Source organism: Colobus angolensis, unplaced genomic scaffold (genome assembly GCF_000951035.1).
Source record: "Colobus angolensis palliatus isolate OR3802 unplaced genomic scaffold, Cang.pa_1.0 Scaffold53, whole genome shotgun sequence".
NCBI lineage: Eukaryota > Metazoa > Chordata > Mammalia > Primates > Cercopithecidae > Colobus > Colobus angolensis.
Genome location: NW_012118821.1, coordinates 11,890,589 through 11,912,345, shown reverse-complemented (window position 1 = coordinate 11,912,345; position 21,757 = coordinate 11,890,589). Strand labels below are relative to the sequence as shown.

Here is a 21,757-nt window from a genome sequence, read left to right as displayed (position 1 = left end):
GGCTTGGTGGAATTTCCAAGCCTCTTGGAATTTCCTTCTCCTTACAGCTGAAGTAGAAATGTGAGTTCCCACACTTTGGAGCTCTCAGGAATATTAAGCGAAATAAGTAGATGAAGTTCCTGACAAAGTGCTTCATGTTTTCGGGGCTCGATGGAGGTTACAGCTCCTTTCCCTAGCTTGCTTTCTGCTGTGATAGTAAAAGGAAAGAAAAAGCATTATCTTATTTCCTTCTCTCCTAAACACTACCCCTGCCCCCACTACCCCCTCAAAAGCCACTGATTGTACAACTTCAGCCAAGGTGCCAAGACGCTAAGAGGCATACGGCGAACTGCAACAGGGTTCTGAAGGGAGACTCACTAACAGGGTCACCCCGGCTGCTCAGGCAGAGCTGAGGGCTAATGCTTGATGAGATCACTCCATGGATAAAGAAAATAAGGGGATCCTTGTCGGGGAGAGACATGAGAGTAGCTTGTCCCTAAACTTAAAAAAGAAAGAAAGAAAAATACTTTAGAGCCAGAAGGGAACCTCAAGGACATTTGGAATAGCTGCTTCCCTGTCAGACAAACGCTCAAGAGAAAGAACTAAAATCCGGTGTCAGGGTCCTTCTTGGCCAAGTCAGTGCCTCACGGTGGGTCCCGGGGGCTTCTCTGTCCCGCACAGTATCTGGGCCTCACGCGGAGGGAAGCTGCTGAGCATCTTGTGAGAAAATGACCCCAGGAAAGGCTTTACACTCAGGATATGAAAGAAAAGAAGGCCGGGCGCGGTGGCTCATGCCCGTAACACCAGCACTGTGGGAGGCTGAGGTGGGCAGATGGCTTGAGCTCAGGAGGTCAGGAGCAACAGAGTGGGCAACATAGTGAGATCTCGTCTCTATTAAAATATTTAAGGCCAGGCACGGTGGCTCACGCCTGTAATCCTAGCACTTTGAGAGGCGGAGGCAGGTAGATTGCTTGAACTCTGGAGTTTGAGAGCAGCCTGGGTAACATGGCGAAGCCCCATCTCTACCAAAAATACAAAAATTAGCTGGGTGTGGTGGTGCACAGCTGTAGTCCCAGCTACTCAGGAGGCTGAGGTGGGAGGATCGCTTGACCCTGGGAGGCGGAGACTGCAGTAAGCCAAGATCGTGCTGCTGCTCTCCAGCCTGGGTGACAGAGTGAGATCCAGTCCAAAAAAAGAAAGAGAGGGATTGTCTTTTCCACATCTGTGGCAAAGGCAACAGGAACACAGAGCTTCGGATGTGAAGAATGGTACCATGGCAGCAGAAATTGGATGCTGTGCCTCTGTCTTCTAAAGAGCAGCAGGAAAGATTCCCTTTCCTAGACTAGCTACACAGACACGGAAATGATGCCTGGGCACACCACTGTGCTGTGGGGGTCAGTAAGAACCCTGTCGGTTTGGTGCAAACAGTGTCAGGAATCAACAGCCCCAGGCGTCAGCACCCACTTGGACTTAGGAAGACCTGGGTGGGACCCACTTCCACCACCTGTTCTCCCAGTGACCTGCAGCTCCTCTTTTTCACCCGTGGACGTGCGTGCAGTAGGATCTGCAGAAGGGGAACTGTTTCTGTCCTGAAACTCAGCACTGCACGAACTGTGTCCGGCAGCTCGGGTGGAATGCAGCAACCTGGCTGAAGGCTGCCCGGCAGCAGGAGCTGGGCCCAGCGGGTGGGCGGCGACCCTGGAGTGCCCGTGCCCTGGCTGCTTTCCGGTGGGATGAAGCCCAGTTGTTGGTTCCTCTAGTTTAGAGTCACAGACCAACTGCTTATCTTCATCCCTCCGAGTTAGCACCTGTTTTTGTGCATTAACTCCTTGTGTGCGGCAGTAATGGGAATGTCTAGTGCCCTAAATGCCGACTCAGGCCCGCCAACGAAGAGACGGCCACCTCAGGGATCTGCCCACCGCTGCCCAGGTGGACCAGCCCAGGTGTGAATGGCTCCTCCTCTAGGATTGGCAGATCTGTTCTCTCCATGTTTTCTTTCCTTTTCTGTTTTGAACTGGACTACCTAACCTAACCGCCACTTCCTTCATTAATGGGGAACAAAGGCACATGGACTCAGATCAATTGTCTAAGGATTTCCGCTTTAAGCCAGGGTTATTCAGGGGTGAAATGCCCTCTAAGTATTTTGAATTGCGCCTGGCATGTGGATGGAGCTCAGGGAATGTTTTCTTTCTGGCAAGGAACACTGCTCCATACTAACTGGGAAGCAAACATTGGCTATCCTGGTATCTCAAAAGCAGGGTCCTTACACTGGCTGCTTGGGACTGCACCCACAGGGGGAGGTTGTGAGGGTGGGTCAGGGTATTCTGGAAGGCAGAAACTGACAGGAGCAGCCTGGGAGGCAGGATGCCTCCAGGAGCCCCAGACTCTGAGGACCAATATCAGGAAGCTGATGACCTTTTTGGTGAACAATGGGCCACATGTTGAGGAACAGTTTGTGCTGGCTGCTGGCACAGGGAATCCTGCAGGCACACACGTGGGACATGCAGGCATCTCTCATGCTGTCCTCAGGACCACCAATAACAGTCAGATGAGAGGAGACCCCCATGGCTGTGGCCAGGGTCTTCGTGCCTGCATGCTTGGGAGCTGCTCAGGTGTGGCTCACTCGGTGGATTTGGGGAGGAGGTGCCCTTTGGTAAACGTATAGCAGGAGGGTCCCAGGTTCTGCCCAGGGTCAGCTTTACAGGACGGATCTGTGCATCACAGGTCTGGGAGCCTTCAGCCCAGGGCATCCTGTGCTTTGTGGTGCTTGAAGAGCTTTGCCGGCTCCTTTTAGAAATACAAAATTAGGGGTGCATCTTGCAAGTGAGAGCTGAGAAGGGGAGGCTGGGCTTCTGCTGTGAAGGGGACCAGTCTGCTCAATGGCTACAGGTTACAGCTGATCTCATTATTCCCAGGGGCCATGCGCTGTAAAGTTACCTGCACACAGGCTGAGAGCAGAATCACTGCTTCTGGAAACAAGGGGCCAAGCTCCTGCCAGCCTCTGGTCCCATTTTTGTCAGTTGAAAAATAAAAACACCCTGTTAATATGGTTGGGCTGTGTCCCCACCCAAATCTCATCTTGAATTCTAGTCCCATAACCTCCACATATCTTGGGAGGGACCTGGTGGGAGGTAATTGAATCATGGGGGTGGTTACCTCCATGCTGTTCCTGATACTGAGTTCTCACGAGATCTGGAGGTTTTATTAGGGGCTTTTCCCCCTTCTCTCTGAACTTCTTTCTCCTGCCGCCATGTGAAGAAGGACACGTTTGCTTCCCTTTGCGCCATGACTGTAGGTTTCCTGAGACCTCCCCAGCCATGTGGAGCTGTGAGTCGATGAATCCTCTTTTCTTTATAAATTACCCAGTCTCAGGTACTTCTTCATAGCAGTATGAGAATGGACTAATACACCTGTTTTATGTGTGCTCCAATTTAAAAACAACTTATTTAATAGATACTGTGGATTCCTTAAGATTGAACTCAGAGCCAACAGTCAAAACCATGACTCCTGTCTGAAGGGAGCTTGGCTAACGTGTGTGTTTTCCCTGTGAGACACAGCACAGCCCCCTGCACTTAGGAACACCAGACACTTCAGCTGCTCTGTGAATGCACAGGAGTAACTACGAAAGCACTGAGATCACTGGCTGTGTCTACAAATTAATTTCCGCAGGGAGGTGAACTTGCAAATAGAGTCCCCAGGTCATGAGAGTGGACTGTGCATGTTTCTAAGGGTTTAAGTGGCTCTCGTCTCTCCTGCTCCTCCAGAGGCCCCCAATTTTCCTTTGCAGAACTCTCTACACACCTGTGCCAGTTGGTGACAAGAGACACCCTCAGAACAAAACAGATTTGCAGGTGGAATCAAGAAAATCAGGCACTAGACATGCTGAGAGTGAGGGCGACAGGGGAGGGGGGTGCCATCCTTGTTATCTGTGGCCTGGGGGGGCCCCAAAGCTGCTCCTGGGTGGAGAAACTGCAGATGAGGGCCGGAGGGACAGAGACAGAAATGTGGGCACACTGGGGTTCCAGGGAGCAAATCGACCAGTGCTGGAGAGACCCTCAGGACTTGGGCTTGTGATTCCGGTGAGTAGTGAAGTTGGTGAAGCGGGGAGACGGTTTTGAGAAAGACTGCTTTTTTTCTCAAGTTGTTTAGCTTTATAGATGAGAGAGCCAGAATTATCCCTGCCCCTGCTTTCTAAGAAAAGTGAGCTGTAACTGTAAAAGGACACAGAGCTGGCATGGCTGTGCCTGATGGGCCTTCCTGACCATGTGTGCCACGAGGGCTGGAGGGGTGCTCACCGTTGCTGGCCCGCTGTTTGATGGTCAGCATCTGCTCTCCAGAAAGCTTTGCCTTCTTCATCGCTGACGTGGCTCTCGGGCATCCTGACAGGCTGTGGACAAGACACAGGACGGCCATTAGTCAACTGTCTAGTGTCCCAGCCCCGCAGGGAAGCAGTGGTAAGCAAGGTGTAGAAGAGCATTATTTTACTAGGTTGGTTGCCAACACAGGACGGCCATTAGTCAACTGTCTAGCGTCCCAGCCCTGCAGGGAAGCAGTGGTAAGTAAGGTGTAGAAGAGCATTATTTTACTAGGTTGGTTGCCAGCAAAAGGCTGTCTGACAATGAGAAAAAGCAAAAAGACCAATGCGTACACTATGACAGTTATGCACACGGGGTGCATGTGTGTGTGCATCATGTGTGTGTCCGTGTACTCATGCATGTGGTGAGCACTGGTCATGGGCGCTCGGCTGGAGCTGCCTCTCAGGGGGGATCTTGGGAGCTGGGGCGCTGAGAGCTGAGGAAATTTGCCCTTCATTGTATAACTTTCAGAGCTTTTTGAAACTTTTATAGAGTGATAATATTGCTTAAAAATCTTCTTTATTATGGGAAGCATCAAGCTTATAGAAAGGTTGGGTTTAAAAGTTAATTTCAAATCTACAAAAGTAGAGAGCGCAGAATAATGAACTCACCCCAAACTCAGCTGTCCCTCAAGGCCAGTCACCTGTACCCTCCTGCTTCCCCAGTCTCAAGGGTGAAAACATAACCGCAATCTCCTTATCTCACCCACAATTTTTAGACAGTTTTCTAATATCACCAGCTATTCAGTCTGTTTTCAAACTTCCCGGTGTCTCTTCACTTTTCTCAGCCACTGGTTTGTTGACGTCAGGATGCGTCTCAGCTCTTCACAGCGCATGTAGCAGACGTGGCCAGTGGCCTCCGGGGCAGGAAGGTGCTTCTGCCTCCTTTTCTATCCTGTTGGGTGTTTGCTGAAGGTGGCATGTCCTGTGTGCGGAGCGCCTCTTCCACGCAGTCCCGTGCCTCGGCTTCCTCACAACTCCTCAGCCTCTGAGGGGCCTTCCCTCCCTCCCAGGGGCTCCTGGACATGCTGGTCAACTGGAGTCCTCACTGTGCTACCGGCCAGGGGCCATCTGGCACTTAACTATGGGTGAGGTGAAAAACTTCTGTAGATAATGTGGTTTTTTTTTTTTTTTGAGACAGAGGCTTGCTCTGTCACCCAGGCTGGAGTGCAGTGGCACGATGTTGGCTCACTGCAGCCTCTGCCTCCTGGGTTCCAGTGATTCTCCTGCCTCTCCCTCCTGATTACAGGATTATGGCCTCTGGGATTATAGGTGTGTGCCACCATGCCTGGCTAATTTTTGTATTTTTAGTAGAGACATGGTTCCACCGTATTGGCCAGGCTGGTCTTCAACTCCTGACCTCAGGTGATCTACCCACCTCAGCCTCCCAAAGTGCTAGGATTATAGGCATGAGCCACCGCACCTGGCCTATGTTTTATATATGTATATGACATACATGTTTATTCTCTCTCCATATAATATTGTATTCCACCTGTATATTAAGTGTTAGACGGACCCTGTCCATAAGTGGTGTGATGGCCAGCAAAATAAGGTGGAGTTTGGCTGGGGTAGTCGGAGGAGCGCACGCCCGACTCCAGGGGAAAACCATCTCCCTTCTGGCTCCCCCATCTGCTGAGAGCAGATATGTGTTAGGGATATATCTAGAAACACTATTTACTAGCGCAGGCAGATTACATAATTATTAGAAATATCTCTTTAATATCTGCACTAATATAATTAAGCTTTCTAGATATTGTTTCTGTAATACATTTTAAAAAAATTTTTTTGAAGAAATTCATAGCAGAACTTGATCGTAATACATTTTCCACTGGGGATATTAGCGGTTGTTTTTGGGGAAATCCTATCTTAGTATAAAAATATTTTCAGTATTCTTCATCAACACCACAGGTCTAAGTTGTTATTTTTTTTGATGTGATGTCTGCATCTCATAATTGTAACAGAATATTCATAAAATTATAAATAATCATTGCTGTTGCCTGTGTCCCCTGAAAGCTCTAGAACGTCTAAGACGATCACCAGTATTTGTTGCTCATCCCAGAACTCTGTGGTTGTGAACTGCTGTGTTTGCTGATGACGTTCCTAGGTTCGGTGGGAGAAGGAGCAGCGGGGACTTTAACCCCGGCGTCATCAGCTCCCGCATCATCAGCTCCCGTGTCCTCTCCCATCCCAGGGCAAGCCCCACAGGAAGCCCCAGGAGCAGAGAGGCCTCTGGGAGCCGGGTGGCGTGACGGGGTGGGCACGGTGGGCGCCCTGGCTTCTCCTGCTCACCCTGACTGCATCCCAGGAATCTGGATAGTCCCTGAGGGGGTCCTGGCTCATGGTTCCCTTGGCTGTTTTTTTGTTCATTTATTCGTTACTAGACGTTGGCACTGCTGCTTCTGATGGAGCCTCTCACCCTGCCTGCTGCTGTTTACACTGGAAGTCCCTGTGCTCCTCAAGCTCTCTTTAGTGTGGGGCGTGACCGAACCCCTCGCGTTCCAGAGGGAACAGGCTCCTCTTCAGGCCTCCCTGATGGGGCCTGGGCAACAACCTGGCAGTCGCCCCCACTCCGGGGCCCCCTCCTGGGTCTTCTCCTGCCTCCCCATCAGATCCCAGCAGGATGCCCTGCAAATCCAGCTGGGGTGGGGGCCGACACTTCTGCTTCCCTAGCTTATCCTTAAATCTGCTTCTGACGGCGAGCTGGATGTTTTCATTTGTAAAAATAAGTTCTCAGAAGATCTGTTAAGGCTCTCCTAAAACAGGATGCTTGGATTTTAACGCCACTTTTCCCTTTCCCGCCACTGGACACACTGCGGCTGTCGCACACGTCTTCCTGCAGGTGTGCCTGTGCTCCCCCCCCATCCAGGTAGACTCTGTAGTCAGGTGACCACATCTGGCAAGTCCTTCGTGAGACCAGGAGGCCCATCGAACCTCACACCGCACCCCCTGATGCTCTAATGCACAAAAGATGTGGAGCTGGCTAGGAAAGGCTCATGCATTCCTGTTTGCTCACTTGTGAAATGAGAATAAAATATTGAATTGACTGTGTTTGTGAAGTTTAATGAAAAGAATGTGTATTCTTGAGGGCAAAGATCAAAATGCAATTTTCCTTCACTGCTCTGTATCCCCAGGATGGGAGAGTGCTGGAGACAGAGCAGGTGCCTAGTGACGATTTCTGAAAGCATAAAATGTCTGAATGCATTTTGTGATGGCTCAGTGAGTGGAGGCCCAGGGTGAGTGTGAGTGCACCCAGGCCCTGGAAGGTGCAGGCGGAGTCCCCGAAGAGGCCTGCGGCAGGATTTTGCAGGACTTCCAAGTTGAAAGAAGACTCTTGGCCGGGCGCAGTGGCTCATGCTTGTAATCCCAGCACTTTGGGAGGCTGAGGTGGGGGGATCACGAGGTCAGGAGTTTGAGACCAGCCTGACGAACAGGGTGAAACCCTGTCTCTACTAAAAATACAAAAATTAGCTGGGCATGGTGGCGGGCGCCTGTAATCCCAGCTACTCGGGAGTCTGAGGCAGGAGAATCTCTTGAACCCGGGAGGGAGCGGTTGCAGTGAGCCGAGATTGCACCCCTGCACTCCAACCTGGGCGACAGAGCAAGGCTCTGTCTCAGAAAAAGAAAAAAAAAAAGAAAGAAAAAAAGACGACTGTTGAGTGCGGCTGCCGCCCTGGGCTAAGATGAGAGGAAGGCTGGGGCGAGGGCCTCCTGCAGAGGTGTGTGTGGGACCACGATGACGCCTGGTCGGTCCACGGTGCCTGTGGCCCAGCCCCGCTCAGTGTGACCCTCAGAAATGCAGGGAGCAGCTCCCATCTTCCGTCCTCTGAACCTCCCGGCCCCTTCGACTTGCCCTGTGTTTGTGAATGGCACTTAGGGGCCAGGAGCTGCAGGTCGGGAGGGAGGGAGGGCCACAAAGGCCTGCGTCCTCCCCCTTGCCATCCTCTCAGCGAACAGCCTCTGCTGTTTGCCCTGAAACCTCTCCCTTCTCTTCATCACTTCAGTCCAGGTCTGTGCTTCTCCCTCTGCGGGGCCCCTGGGCCTCAGCCTAGGTCCCAACCGTTCCATCCCAGAGCTGAGAAACGGCCCCAGGGGCTCAGCCGTGATTGCCCCCGCCCCCAGGAGAGCTTCCAGCAGCTTCTCTGAGAGCAGCCAATGCTGGAACATTTCCTAGAGCAGGGGTCCCGAAACCCTGGGCCGTGGCCTGTTAGGAACCGGGCCGCGCAGCCGGAGCTCTGCCTCCTGTCAGGTCAGCGGCAGGATTCGATCCTCACAAGAACGCAAACACTATTGAGAACTGCGAGGGGTCTAGGCTGCGGGCTCCTTAGGAGACGCGAATCCTGATGGTCCCAGGTGGAATGATTTCATCCGGAAACCATCCCACCCTTTTTCTGTGGAAAAATTACCTTCCACGAAACCGGTCCCTTGTGCCAAAAGGTTGGAGGCCGCTGTCCCAGAGGGGCCTCCGCGACGGGCTCTTCTCGCATGTGCTGCCTCCCACTGTCCACTCACAAATTCCCCAGGCCAGCGATGCCCCTGGCGCTCCCACTTGAGTTTGCTGTCCCGCCCTGTCCCCATCCAACTGACCTCCCAACTCTTTACCGCTTTGTCCACAAAGCAGAGCCCGGCCTGCACCAGGAGGCCCTCCTGGCCCGGGCTCGGGCCCACCACAGCGTCGCCTTCCTCGAATCCCGTGCCCTGGGGCGCAGCCTCCCAGGACGTGGACATGGGCGGTTCACATCCTTGGTTATTGTTTCCTCTTCTGCTGGTCTAAGGGTGGTTCCCCGCAATGCCGGACACATTGCTGTGTGTATCCCGGCGTCCAGGAGCCTTTGCAGATGGGACGTGTTTAGTAAAAATGCACAGCATAGAAAATGGAAACAGACTGACATGTCAGCAATTTTTCCTTTAGGATTCGGCTTCTGCAGAAACTGCCCCCAGTCTCCACCTCACTGGGGCTGCGGAGCTCCCCAGCCTCTTTCTCTTTCATGGGTCTTGCTGCAGAATTTTTAAAGATCTGCTCAGGTAAGTCCTTTAGGGCAGATCTCACTTTCTTTTTCCCACAGTAGACTAAATGCTTGCAGAATTGTAGGTGCAGGCCTGGCGGAGAGCATTCGCCCATGAATGAACAGCTCCGTAGTGGTGGGGCGGAGAGTGGAACCTCGTTTCCCTGGCTCTGCTCCAGGCTTGTTTCTGGGGGATTCTTGTTACCCACAATCTGGGAGTTCCAAGGAGAAGCGAAGGACGAGAAGCGAAGGACGGGCTCGGAAGTCAGACTTTCTCTGCTAAGTCCTGCTTCCGCTGCTGACTCATTCTAGCGACCTCTCTAAGCCCAGGTGTTTTATTTGTAAAATGGGAATTTAAAAGCAAACAAAATTCCCTACCTCATAGGGATATTCTGAAGGTTGAATACAGAGAAAGGATATTAAATGAGAACCACGAAAGGCAGATGTCAGGATAACCAGGCCTGGGAGAACAGGTGAGGTTCCGTCCTGTGGAAACAGCCCAGTGAGCTCCAGCCGCTGTAGGCCTGGCTCTATGGGGGACACAGTTGACAGCCCGAGGCGAGGCCCCTCTGCGGCTGGGCTTGGTGACCCAGCTCCCAGAGCCTGGCTGTGTTGGTGCGGATGTCTCTGCCGCCTTCGCTCAGCGGCACCAACAGGCCCCTTCGCCGTCCTCTCTGTCGCTGGGGTCCCTCCCTGCTCCCACTCGTCACGAGGGGGTGCATTTGCTTCTTCAGTGGCTCCTGCCTCATGACACTGTCAGCTCCACCCCAGGAGGGCCATCCCTGCGTCCTTTCCATCCCCTCCACTCAGAATCGTGGTTCGTGCCAGGGACACCATGGGCCCTGGAGGAATGTCTGTTGTGTGAATAAAATAGGAAGCACAGTGTCCTGCCTCCCAGTGGTCAGGAAGCAGGAGGGGCCAAGAGGCCGGGCTGCTTTCCGGCTCTGATTCTGAGGAGGGAGAGTGTGGGGGTGCATCCCCCTGGGTGCACCTCCATGGAACCCTGACAGCCACCCCTTCCCCACGCTCTGCCCGGAACTCCTGGCCTCCAGGCACCAGACAGTCGGCCAGGCTAGTGTCCCAGGGCTGCCTGGCCCATCTCTCCTTTGTCCTGTATTTTATTTTTTCTAGTTTAGAATTTTTTTTTTGTCTCTTCTTAACCATAGGTGGCTTTTCCTGCATTCAAACCCTTAGACCGGAGAGTGGCTCCAGGCATACAGGTGCCAGGCACACAGCACCACCCGAGAAACTGTGTGTGACTCCCTGTGCATCAGAATACTTCATCGCCAACGGAAAGCCCCGTGGCACAGTTACCTCTTTTTTCTTTTAAAAATATTTTAATAGAAACTAGGTCTCACTATGTTGCCCAGGCTGGTCTTGAACTCCTGATCTCAAGCGACCCTCCTGCCTCAGCCTCCCAAAGTGCTAGGATTACAGGTATGAACCACCACATTCAGCCTTTTTGTTGTTGTTAAGAAATAAAACAGAAATTTTCACGGCTTAAAGTCCCATGTTAAAAATTTTGTATGATCCATTACTAACACATCACACAAGTACTTTCCAGCTCAGGTAGTGTTTGGGGACCCAAGGCAAGCGATCGTTCTGAGCTACGCTGTATGGATTAGCAAATGAAGCAGAAGCACTTGGGAAAATCGGACAGGCCCCGCAGACAGCAGTTCTGTGGTGTCTGGCAATTCCTGGCTCAGGAGCAGAGCTCCCTGCCGGGTTCCCAGAAGCTCTGGGCCCTGGTGGGCACCCCCAGAGGAGAGAGGAAGGAGCGCTCAAGCCCCAGTGCCACTCATGATGCTCCCTCCCTCCTGTTTTAGATTCAGCAGAGAAACCAGCCTAACAGGGAGGAGGTGCTGCATGAGGAGCCAAGGACATTCCCAGCAAATACTTTCACAGCTTAAAAGCCGCAGCCAAAAGCAGCTGCTGAGACTACGCCAAGACAAAGGCGCATAAAATGAGGATGGACATGGTGCACGGCTGGCTGCTTTGACTTGACTTCAGGGAAACCCCGTCACCCACATTCTCTCGCTGCAGGCGCTTCCTTCAAGGCCACTGAGTGAGCGCGGAGTAAGGAGTGACAGCTATGGGCCACCCTGGGAGCGGACCTGTCCCGTTCCCATGCCCCAGCGTATGGGGCCTCACTCTCTGGCTGGGGGGCTGGGGCCTGCATTGTAGGGTGAGAGGTAGACCAGAGGACGCTGGGGTCCGGCCCGTTGGTTCCATCCCAGGGTGGACCCCTGTTGTCGGCAGCACCGGAGCCCCCGCAGATGCTGTGCTCCAGCGGGGCTTCACACGGCCACCTTGTCGTCAGCTCCCCTTGGGGGCCTCAGCTCCTGAAATCACTCAGTGTGGTCAGAAGGTGGCTCCTGCTGGGAGGTGAGGACTGGGATACTTGTCTACTCTCATGTCAAAAAGGCCCATTTTCTCGTGACTTGATTAAAATCTTCCTTATTAAGTGTATTTAAACAGTCATATCTATTAGGGATCTCCCCATCCCGGCTTCTCCTACTTTGAAAATAAAGGAACAGAACTAAGTGGTGTGTGGCTAATTAAGTGCATGGGCGAGAACCACCCAGAGGACCCACCGCTCCGGGAAGCAGAGGCCGCCGGTGCAGGGAGGCAAGCCCTCTATGGACGGGGGGATGGGGACACCACACTGCCGGAAACTGCAGAGTCCACATTCCTGGACCCACACTGAGGTTCAGCGCCAGCTGTGCCCACAGTCTCATGCTGCTTCTCTTCACTCTCAGTTAATAAAACTGCCTGCTGGGAATGACAAATAATGGTGTTATTTAAGGAGCAGGAGCCTTCAGCAAGAGTTTGGGAAACTAAATTAGGAAACAAAGACGGGCCTGAAGAATGATGCATTCTGTCCAAACGCGGCTGTGTCGGTGCCGCCAATTCCAATCCAGTGACTGCACCGCCAGCTCAGGTCCAATTTGGAAGCGAACCCTGTGAGCTGGCCCAGCACAGCCCTGGGGGTGGTGGCCCCGGCGTGGGGACAGTGCCATCTAGCGGTGGCCTGGGGGCCTGGGGATGGCGCTGGCCCAGGGCTCTTAGGGGCAAGTCCACACACCTGGCTCAGCCACGGAGGTCAGCCCACGGCTGGTCTCGGGTGGTGAGAGGGTGCTTCCTATTTCATCCACACGTTGGTTCTGAATGTGAGACCCAGCAGCCTGTTACAGAAACGCTTCTCCAATTAAAGTCAAGTGCTGCTGAGGGTAGGTTTGAAAGTCACCAAGTTTCAATACGTGAAGTTCCGGGCAGCAAGTAGTTAAGTGGCTGCTCCACCCGCTTGCCCCAGGCCCCAGACGTCTGGCACCAGGCGTCAGCACCAGGAATTCCAGATGAAGGTTCCAGGGGAGGCCCCGACATTTTTATCAGGACATCAGCCTAGAAGGGCCTTTTTCTGGAGAGCATTACGGTTGGAAATAACTAAAGAAGTGAAACTTTCGAAGGGGGATATGGTTAATAAGACACAGATTGGGAAGAAAAATAAGTAATTTGAGAGGAGGTGGGAGTGTGTGCAGCTTTGTTGCACCTGGAAGGTGCTGGGATGAGAAGAACTCGGGACAAAGAGCTCTGGGTGGGAAGAGCCCAGCCAGGTGCTGTCTGCGATTCAGCAGCCTCTGAAAATCAGCTCCACCCAGCCAGGGGCAAACAGTTTCCTTCCCACTGAGTTTCACTCTAACAACATTTTATTTATTTTACTATTCACTATTCCACCACTACTATTATAATACTCTACCTGTATATAATTTATATGAGACACCATCTACTCTGGGTGCATACATACACTATTACTGTAGATTTTAATCCTGTTCTTGTCATTGATTGACTCATGATGACGGAGCGCATCTCCTCAGTAAGCAAACGCGGATGTGGTGCAGCAGCCACAGCCTCTGCTGCGTTTGCCCCGGTTCCACAGAAGCAGCTTTTCTGTGGTTTGCTTCCCGGACTCTGGCCCCAGCATGTGTGAGGAAGGGCAGGAGGGTGTTTTTGGAGCCAGGTGACATTTCTGCCGCTGACTATGTATCAGATCTGCTTCCATCTCAGTGGGAAGCAATGGCATGGTGGTCCCTTCTCAAGCCAAGATCCAGAATTTGGAGGTTTTTCCCCTAAAAATATTCTGTGTCAAACAGGGTGCTCTCGAACCATGGAGCAAGGGGAGCGTTTCCAGAACGGTGACCTCTGTGCCGGGTGGATGACTCGGCCACAGCCACACAGGCAGGTGGTACAGGAAGTGCAGCCCTGGGTGGCTGTGTGACCACCCAGAGGGCCCCCAGCTCCCAGCCCAGGTCCCTCCCACTGGGGTGCACGTCCACCTGCCTCAGGAAACAAAGGTCCCTCTCAAAGCCTGAGGGACGGCAGCTACCCACACAGCTCGTTCCTGCAGCCCAGGGAGTCCACCTACCTCCTGCCAAGGGATGGATTCTGGAGCCACTGCTATTCAGCAGTGACGATCAAAACACTGTTAGGAGAAGGAGGCCTGAAAAGGGACGTTTTGAAGAGTCACTTCCGTACAGTCCTAGCAGGAGGGTCATGACAGTGCTAACAGCAGTGGTGAGCTGCTGTGAATGCTTTACTTATCATGTGCTGGTAGGCTCTTCAGACTTGATCCACCGCTCAAACAACCTATGACCATCCCATTTTACAGAGGAGAGAACTGAGCAGAATAGCTAACTTGCCCCAGACCATACAGTCAGAAAAGGCAGGGCTGAGTTTACACCCAGGTCATCCGGCACCGGCCTCACTCTCCACTCCTCCTCCTGCGGCCTCTCTCTATGCACCCGTGAGTGACAGATGCTACGCCCAGGCCCTGCCAGTGCAGTAAAGGCAGAGGTCCCTGTGAATACATACGCCATAGAGGGAGGCGCACGATCTAACGACATGATGCTCTGCACCATTACAGAGGGAGGTGGAGTCTGCATGGGTGTTTAAAGATAGACATTTGTTTGAAGAGGACGAGGAACAGTGGAAGGGCGGAAGAAGCCTGAGCAGCATGTCTCCAGCTTTGAATTTAGGTCTGGGTGCAGCCAAGGGGCAGAGAGACAGAGGGAGCTGGAGGGAAGGGTAAGAGCTTATTAGGGAAGATCTCAAGTACCTTACAGAGGAGAATGGATTTAGCTTCTAGGCAATGACAAAGGATTGGAAGCATGTGATCCTGGCAACCACACAGTAGGGTTTGCTTGGTGGAGAGCTCACTAGCAGTAGCATGGAGGATGCTTGCGGAGAGCAGAGGGCAGTGGGGGGCCAGGGAGGAAGCTGGCAGAGGGGACTCGGGGAGGAATGAGGGAGTACAGCCTGAGGCAGCAATGGCAAGGGTACAGAAGAGAGCACCCACTCAAGAGGAGTAAGAAGGGCTGGGGCTTGGTCACCCATTGGATGGGGCTTGCTGCTTTTGCATTCCAAATTGATAGTTTGGTTGAGTATAGAATACTGAGTGTGCAAACATTTTCCTAAGAGTTTTGAAGGCATTGTTCTATTTGATTATTGTTTCCCACATTGCTGTTCAGTACATCTTTTATTAGCTTCCTTTTCTTTTGTCTCTCACTTTGTCTCTATTTGTCTCTCTCGCTCTCTGTATCCCCATTCCAGGTTCTCAAAATTTCATGATGATGAACTTCTGTGTGGTTGGCTATGATAGTTTTATATGTCAACTTGGAGAGGATACAGCACCTGGTTGTTTAATGAAATACTTACCTAAGCATTGCTGCAAAGGTATTTTGTAGAGTGACTAACATCTACCATCAGTTGGCTTATTTTTATTTTTATTTTTGAGACAGGGTCTTGCTATTACCTAGGCTGGAGTTCAGAGGGATGATCATACTCACTGCAGCCTCCAACTCTTGGGCTCAAACAATTCTCACTCCTCAGCCTCCCAAATAGCTATGACCACTGGGATGCATCACCATGCCTGGTTAATTTTGAAATTTTTTGTGGAGATGGTGTCTTGCCATGTTGCCCAGGTTGGTCTTAAACTCTTGGGCTCAAGTGATCCTCCTGCCTTCTCCTCCCCAATACTGGGATTGCAGGTGTGAGCCACCACACTTGGCCTTGTTGACTTTAAGTAAGGAGATTATTCTCAATACTCTCAGTGGGCCTGACTCAAGCAGTAAAAAGACTTAAGAACATAACTAAGGTTTCCCTGAGGAAGAAGAAATCCTCCCTGTGGAAGAGAACCTGTCCTGACCAAGAGTTTCTAGGCTGTCTGTCTGCCCTGCAGATTCTAGACTTGCTGAGCCAGCCCCAGATGGTGTCGGACAGTTCCTTGTGATGGACCCATCTGTATATAAATCCTATTGGTCCTGCTTCTCGGGCAGAGCCCTGGACGACACAGACCATTTCATGATTATGTGGCTACTCAACGAGGCCTACGAGGCCTTTATATCTGAAAACTCAAGCGCTCTGTTGTGGGGATTTTCCTTGTTTTCCTTCTTTGGGAATTTTCTTTCTTCCATTTTCTCTATTCTCTCTACTTCTTCAGAAACTCCTGATTAGTTGATTATTAACTCTCCTGAATTCTTTCTCTATTTTTTTAAACAAAATCTTTTACCTTCTTTTCTCATCTCTTTATAATTTATGGGACATTACCTCAATTTTGCATTTTAACTTTCTAAGTAAACTTTTTATTTTTTAAAAAAGATATTCGTATTCTCTGAATGTTTCTTGGGTTATGAATACAATATATTTTAATGTTCTTTCTGTTCTTTTCTGTCTGATGACAAATTATAGGTTTTTAAGAAGACTGCTCTCTTTCCAGAGATGTTTCTGCTTCCTCTGAGCTTTTTTTGCCCCCTGGTAAGGCTGGTTTGTTTACCTGGTTTCTGGCATGTTGTTTGCTGCTTGCCTTCAGTGGCCAGAGTCCTTGGCTGTTCACTCATACTTCCCAGACACTGGTGCCTGGAGGCCCTTTATCTTGGATCTGTTGGTTCTAGAGAAGAGGCCCCTGCTCTTTCTGGAGTGGCGGGGAGTGGAGAAGGCAGAGGAGCAGGAGAAGCCGCTGGATTCCCGGAGTCACACAGGACCAAGGCCCTGGGGCCTCTCTGTGTCACCTGATGTTCCCATCTTCAGTACAACGGCTCATCCTGTTTCCAGCTCTTCTTACCACCAGCTCCAGAGCTTCTGTTCTAGCTTCTCCTTCTTCTGGGGAGGAGGAGGCCTGTGGCTGGGCTCCCAGGAGTCGAATCCCTCTTAGAGAGTTCAACTGGTCCTCTGTTTTCTGACCGACTCTGAATCCTCACCCTCAAGGTCCCAGCCTCTTTTCTATGGAGGTTCTGCACGCTCCTCACTCCTCTTTTTCTGGGTTCTTTCTTCCTTCTTTCTCTCCACCCCCTCCCTCCCCTACCAACTCCTCTGCAGGGAGCTGAGGCCTGAGCCATGTGTGCTTGGGCTGGACAGCTCCCAGTGCTTTGTGGATGGGATGCTCTGCACTTCCTTCCTTATTTAGTTATTTAGTTGCATTATATTTGTGGGTTTGTAAGAGGATAGTGGGTCATTTTAGTAGTGTTTAAAGATTGAGTGGAGATAACTGTGATTTCAGTCTGTAGAGCTTGGCCAGGAGTCCCAACAGAGATGCCTAATAAACCAGTATTGAGGAACACACATGCACCTTTCTACAAAGTGTCTGCCATCTTTGTGTGGGTTGGGTCTGTTTCCCGGAGAGCGCATGGGGTGTCCACTCTCAGTCCCTCTTCCCTAGGGATGCTCCTGTGTGCCCAGCAGGCACCTGGCTGCCACACGATGGCGAGGGCTGGCCCTGGGACCACATGGGTCTGAGGATAGAGGCGGAAGTGTGGCCTGCAGCCTGAGTGTCCTTTGAGAGGGGCCCCTTCCTTCCTCCAGGGACAGGATGGCTGTTGTGGCAGCAAACGCACCCTGAGGTGGTCTCCAAGTGTCAGGGGCTGAGGTGCAGGACCCAGGCATCTGGGCCCCTGGCAGTCAGGAGCCACTGCCTCACTGCGGCTGCTGTCCCCATGGGGAAACCCTCCTCTGCTGTGAGGGCCCCTTTCGGGCCGCCTGCTGCCGAGGACTGAGTCTAACCCCAGCAGAAGAAGGGAAACGTTTGGTTTTGTTTCTCCTTTGCCTCTCAGGAGGCTCGGTTGTTAACATTATCACTGCTGTGGTTTGCCTGTGTCTCCCGAAGGGATGTGTTGATGACCTGGCCCCCACACCTGTGAAAGGGACCTTATTGCACCTCATTTTCTTTTTCACATGTGAACCATAACTCTTCTGCAAATGTGAGCTTTTGCCCTAAGCTCCTCAAATGGCCTCGACACGTGGGAGGAAAAGATCATCCATGTGGAGACATCTGTCCTGCTGCACAGCCCTGTGGCCTCCCCGGGCAGACCCAGCAGGGGCGCCCAGCTGGTGGTGCTGGCTGTTACAGTCATGGTGGTTGTGATGGTGAGGGCTGTTTGTGTAGCTTGTTGTTGTGGTTGTGGTTGCAGCCGTCATTGTCAGAGCTGTAGCTGTTGTAGCTGTAGTTGTCAGAGCTGCAGCTGTGCAGCTGTTGTGGCTGTGGTTGTGGTTGCAGCCGTCGTTGTCAGAGCTGTAGCTGTGGCAGTTGTAATTGTAGCCTTCACTACAATTGTAATTGCCTCCACTCGGGGCACTCAGGTTCACCCTATCTGGCTCAGGGCTTTGGCTCCAAGGTCCTGGAGGAAGGAGCAGGCAGCGGCTGGAATGGGTGTGGTTGGCGCTGGAGGGCAGCCTCTGAGCAGACCCCAGGAGGGAAGCGAAGGCTGCAGGGGGTGCTCAGGTCAGGCTTCTGGGAGGAGCAGCAACGAGGCTGGGTGCCTGCAGGAAGACCCTCAGCGGGCTGCACGTTCAGCCCTGCAGGTGGGTCAGGCTCCTGGCAGGAGGAGTGACGAGGCTGGGTGCCTGTAGGAAGACCCATGGCTGGCCGCATATTCAGCCCTGCAGGTGGGACTCGGGTCAGGCTCCTGGGAGGAGCAGCGATGAGGCTGGGTGTCTGTAGGAAGACCTGTGGTTGGCAGCGTGTTCAGCCCTGCACTGCCAGTGGTGGTGGCCCTCATCTCCTGTGGTCAAATTTACATTTATATTTACTGAAATCAAACAATTTTAAAAAGTCAGTTCTCTGTCACAGGGGCCAAACTTCAAGAGCTGAGTAGCCTCAGGTGTCCAGTGACCATCACATAGCACAGTGTTGGCCTGGGCCTCGCTGTCCCTGGCACTACCCACAGGATGAGGCCACGCCTCCCCCCAGCGGGACCACCGGACAGAGGTGATATGGGATGCTCAGTGGCTTTCCAGGGAAAGTGCCACGCCCTCTCCATGGGGGTTGGGGAATGTTTTTAGTTTGGATTCTAAACAGAGAGCAATTCTTGCTATAGAACAAATTTAAATAACAGCTAATAAAGCAGACTAGACTTACTAGACATACTCCTATGCTTAGAACCCTGCATTGAGCATTTTATATACATGACCCCAATGAGTTCTTCCAACAATCTGTAAAGTAGATTCAGTTTGTTATTTTCTCCATGTCTCTCCAGGGTTAGGTGATTTTGGGCCCAGCAGAGCAGGGCGGCGCTCCGTCCTCTGGGAAATACTGCCTTCCTGGAATGTTCCTTCCAACCCAGACTGCTGAGAAGGCTGGCAGGATAGGGGCCAGAACGTGTCGGACATCAACGCCAGCCTGGATGGAGAGCTCGGATCCCAGAGAAGGTTGAGCGCAGGGAGGAGAGGGGCGCGGGCCTCTGCATTTGAGCTGCTCTCATCCTGAAGTTTGAGCCTTAGGCCCTCGGAGGCCAGCCTGTGACACCCCGGCCAGGTCATGCAAGGGTGGCGCCGGAACACTGCCCTCCATGGCTCCTTTGGGGAACACTGCCCAGCCCCTCTGCAGTTCCTCTGGGAACACTGACCAGCACTCAGGGGATGGATCCATGCAGCGAGCTGTCGAGAGGAGAGAGTAGGGGAGGACTGCACAGTACCCCAGTCAACGCATACTGAGTCATCCAGAGGAGAGAGAGGGGGAGGACCCTGCAGTGTCCCGGCCGATGCAGAATTGGTTCTTCTTATGCATTTTACCACCATTTTGGCTAGCATTTGGTACTTCAAGGAACAGTTATTAGAGGCAAAAATCACAGAAAAGGCGTTTGCATTTCAAAGGCTTCGCTTTGTGGATGCCGAATCCCAGAGACAGAAGGAACTCCTTGCAGCAGCCATAGATTTGGAAGGATGCATCCCCATCAGGTGGCGTCTAAGGAATCTCCAGGCAGGAGACGGACAAGGGGGAGGGAGGAGCAAAGGGGTTTAGATGCCTGTGGGTTCTCAGGGAGTGGCCTGAGAGCCAGACTTTCTCCCCCTCCCCTGAGAGCAGCATGGAGCTGGGGAAAGCGACCTCAGACACACCACTCCCCTGCCTTCCTGATGGCGACAGACACAGGAGGCCTCAGGGCTGGAAGCTGGGAAGGTGGAGGAGCTGCCCATGAGGCTGGTGCTCGGGCAGGGACAGGGGCCCCCCGGGAGCTGCCACTTGCCCCAGAGGTACACCTGGGGTGAAGATGGGGGGGGAGGCACCACAGCCACCTAGGTTATGGAGAGCACGCTCTCACCATACAGTGCAGGAGAAGACAGCAATTAGTTAAGTTACAGGAAACAGATACATTGGTAGAATTTACATGTTATAACATAATTCCACTAAAAAGTTGGCATACTCCTGAAAACCTACCTACTCTTCCCTTAAGAATTAAGTAATATTATGTTTATTAGAAATTATTTGGAGAAATCAAAAGATCGGAATTACAGTCTTAGCTTCACACTAATTATGAGGATGTCAAAGTTTTTTGTTTGTTTGTTTAATTGAGATTAATTCACATATGGGAACTTGCATTTATTTATTTATTTATTTTTATTTTTATTTTTTTTTGAGACAGAGTCTCGCTCTGTCACCCAGGCTGGAGTGCAGTGACTGGATCTCAGCTCACTGCAAGCTCCGCCTCCCGGGTTCACGCCATCCTCCTGCCTCAGCCTCCCGAGTAGCTGGGACTACAGGCGCCCACCACCTCGCCTGGCTAGTTTTTTGTATTTTTTAGTAGAGACGGGGTTTCACCGTGTTAGCCAGGATGGTCTCGATCTCCTGACCTCGTGATCCGCCCGTCTCGGCCTCCCAAAGTGCTGGGATTACAGGCTTGAGCCACCGCGCCCGGCCGGAACTTGCTTTTAAAACATCAGATTCTCCATCTCTTTATTGGATATAAGAATGATCCTGTTTGTTTGTCTTGTCGATTTTTTGTTTGTATATTGGTTTTCCCTATAAAATTTTAACAGGCTAAGTTTCTCAGGACAGAGACTGTCTTGAAATCTTTATTTCTCTGAAGATCCTAGCTCAGTAGCTGGAGAGCCCCCTTCCAGTGGGTAGAATCCTAAGGTGACCCCAAAGTCTCCCCGTGTGCACCTACTGTGCATGGGCCTCTGTCCTTGAGTGTGGGTGGCCCTGTGAACACAGTACAGTCATTGCTCCCATGATGGGGGGACATCCTATGAGACCCCAGCCCGGCTGCCACGTGGTGAGGCCACCAGCTGTGTGGCCAGGACCTGGGGACCTCATCCATGGAGGACGCCTCTGCCCAACGTCCAGCAGGACAGTCGGGCCTGACGGCTGCAAGCTCAGGAGCTGAGTTCTGCCAGGAACCCGAATGAGCTGTGAGTTGGACCGTGAGCTCCGGGGGGATGCCACCTGCAGAGGACCCCCTTAGGCCAGCCTGGGCTTCCACCGTGGGAAAACTGAGCTAATGACGGGGCCTGGGTATAAGCTGCTTTGTTTGTGCCACTTTGGAGAAGAAATTAGAAGACCAGCACGGTGCTCGGGCATGGAACAGAGTTTGGCTTCCTGGGCTAGTGCGGAGGGCCCTGCTGAAGCTCAGTGCTTTCATTCAGCATCTGCTGAATGCTTCTCAGGCCCTGGGGAGGGCTGGGGGACGGGCGAATGTGGGAGTGCCTCAGGAGGAAATCTTCCTGCAAAAACAAAGCAGGGTCATGCTCCACCCCTGTCAGCGCTGGGCCAGAACACTGGCTTGTTTCAGGCAGAGGAGGACCAGATGTCACCTCTCACTCCTGCTATTCACAGGGCTCTTTGGGATTCACAGTTTGAGACAGATGTTGAATCTGACTCTTTCCCTCCCAATTGTTTCCCATCACACACTAAAAGATGGAGATTAAAGTAAAAGAAGCAAAGAGTCTGAGGGGCTTTTGGGAGGCAGCACCGGGCACCGGGCACCGGGTCAATGCAGGGTAGGCCTCGGGGAAAGCGGAGGGCCCTTGATGCAAGGACCTGAGGCAGAGCAGGGAGCTGACTCCAAAGGTCAGAGAGGTCAAGTCCCTGAAGGCTTCCTTGTAAAGTGATTCAGTAAGGCCAGTTTTCCCCAGGAGTGGCGTGGGGGCAGGGGGA

The 21,757-nt window shown here is 52.3% G+C and overlaps 1 protein-coding gene across 3 annotated transcripts in view; it reads right to left on the bottom strand.

Annotated features, from left to right (window-relative positions):
* The window catches only part of MYT1L (myelin transcription factor 1-like), a 536,085-nt gene that overhangs the window by 15,638 nt on the left and 498,690 nt on the right, over positions 1–21,757 (bottom strand). For all 3 annotated transcript variants that reach the window (XM_011960959.1, XM_011960961.1, XM_011960960.1), the window contains exon 22: positions 4,275–4,366. In XM_011960959.1, coding sequence (XP_011816349.1) covers positions 4,275–4,366 — 92 coding nt within the window. The remainder of the gene's footprint in view (positions 1–4,274; positions 4,367–21,757) is intronic.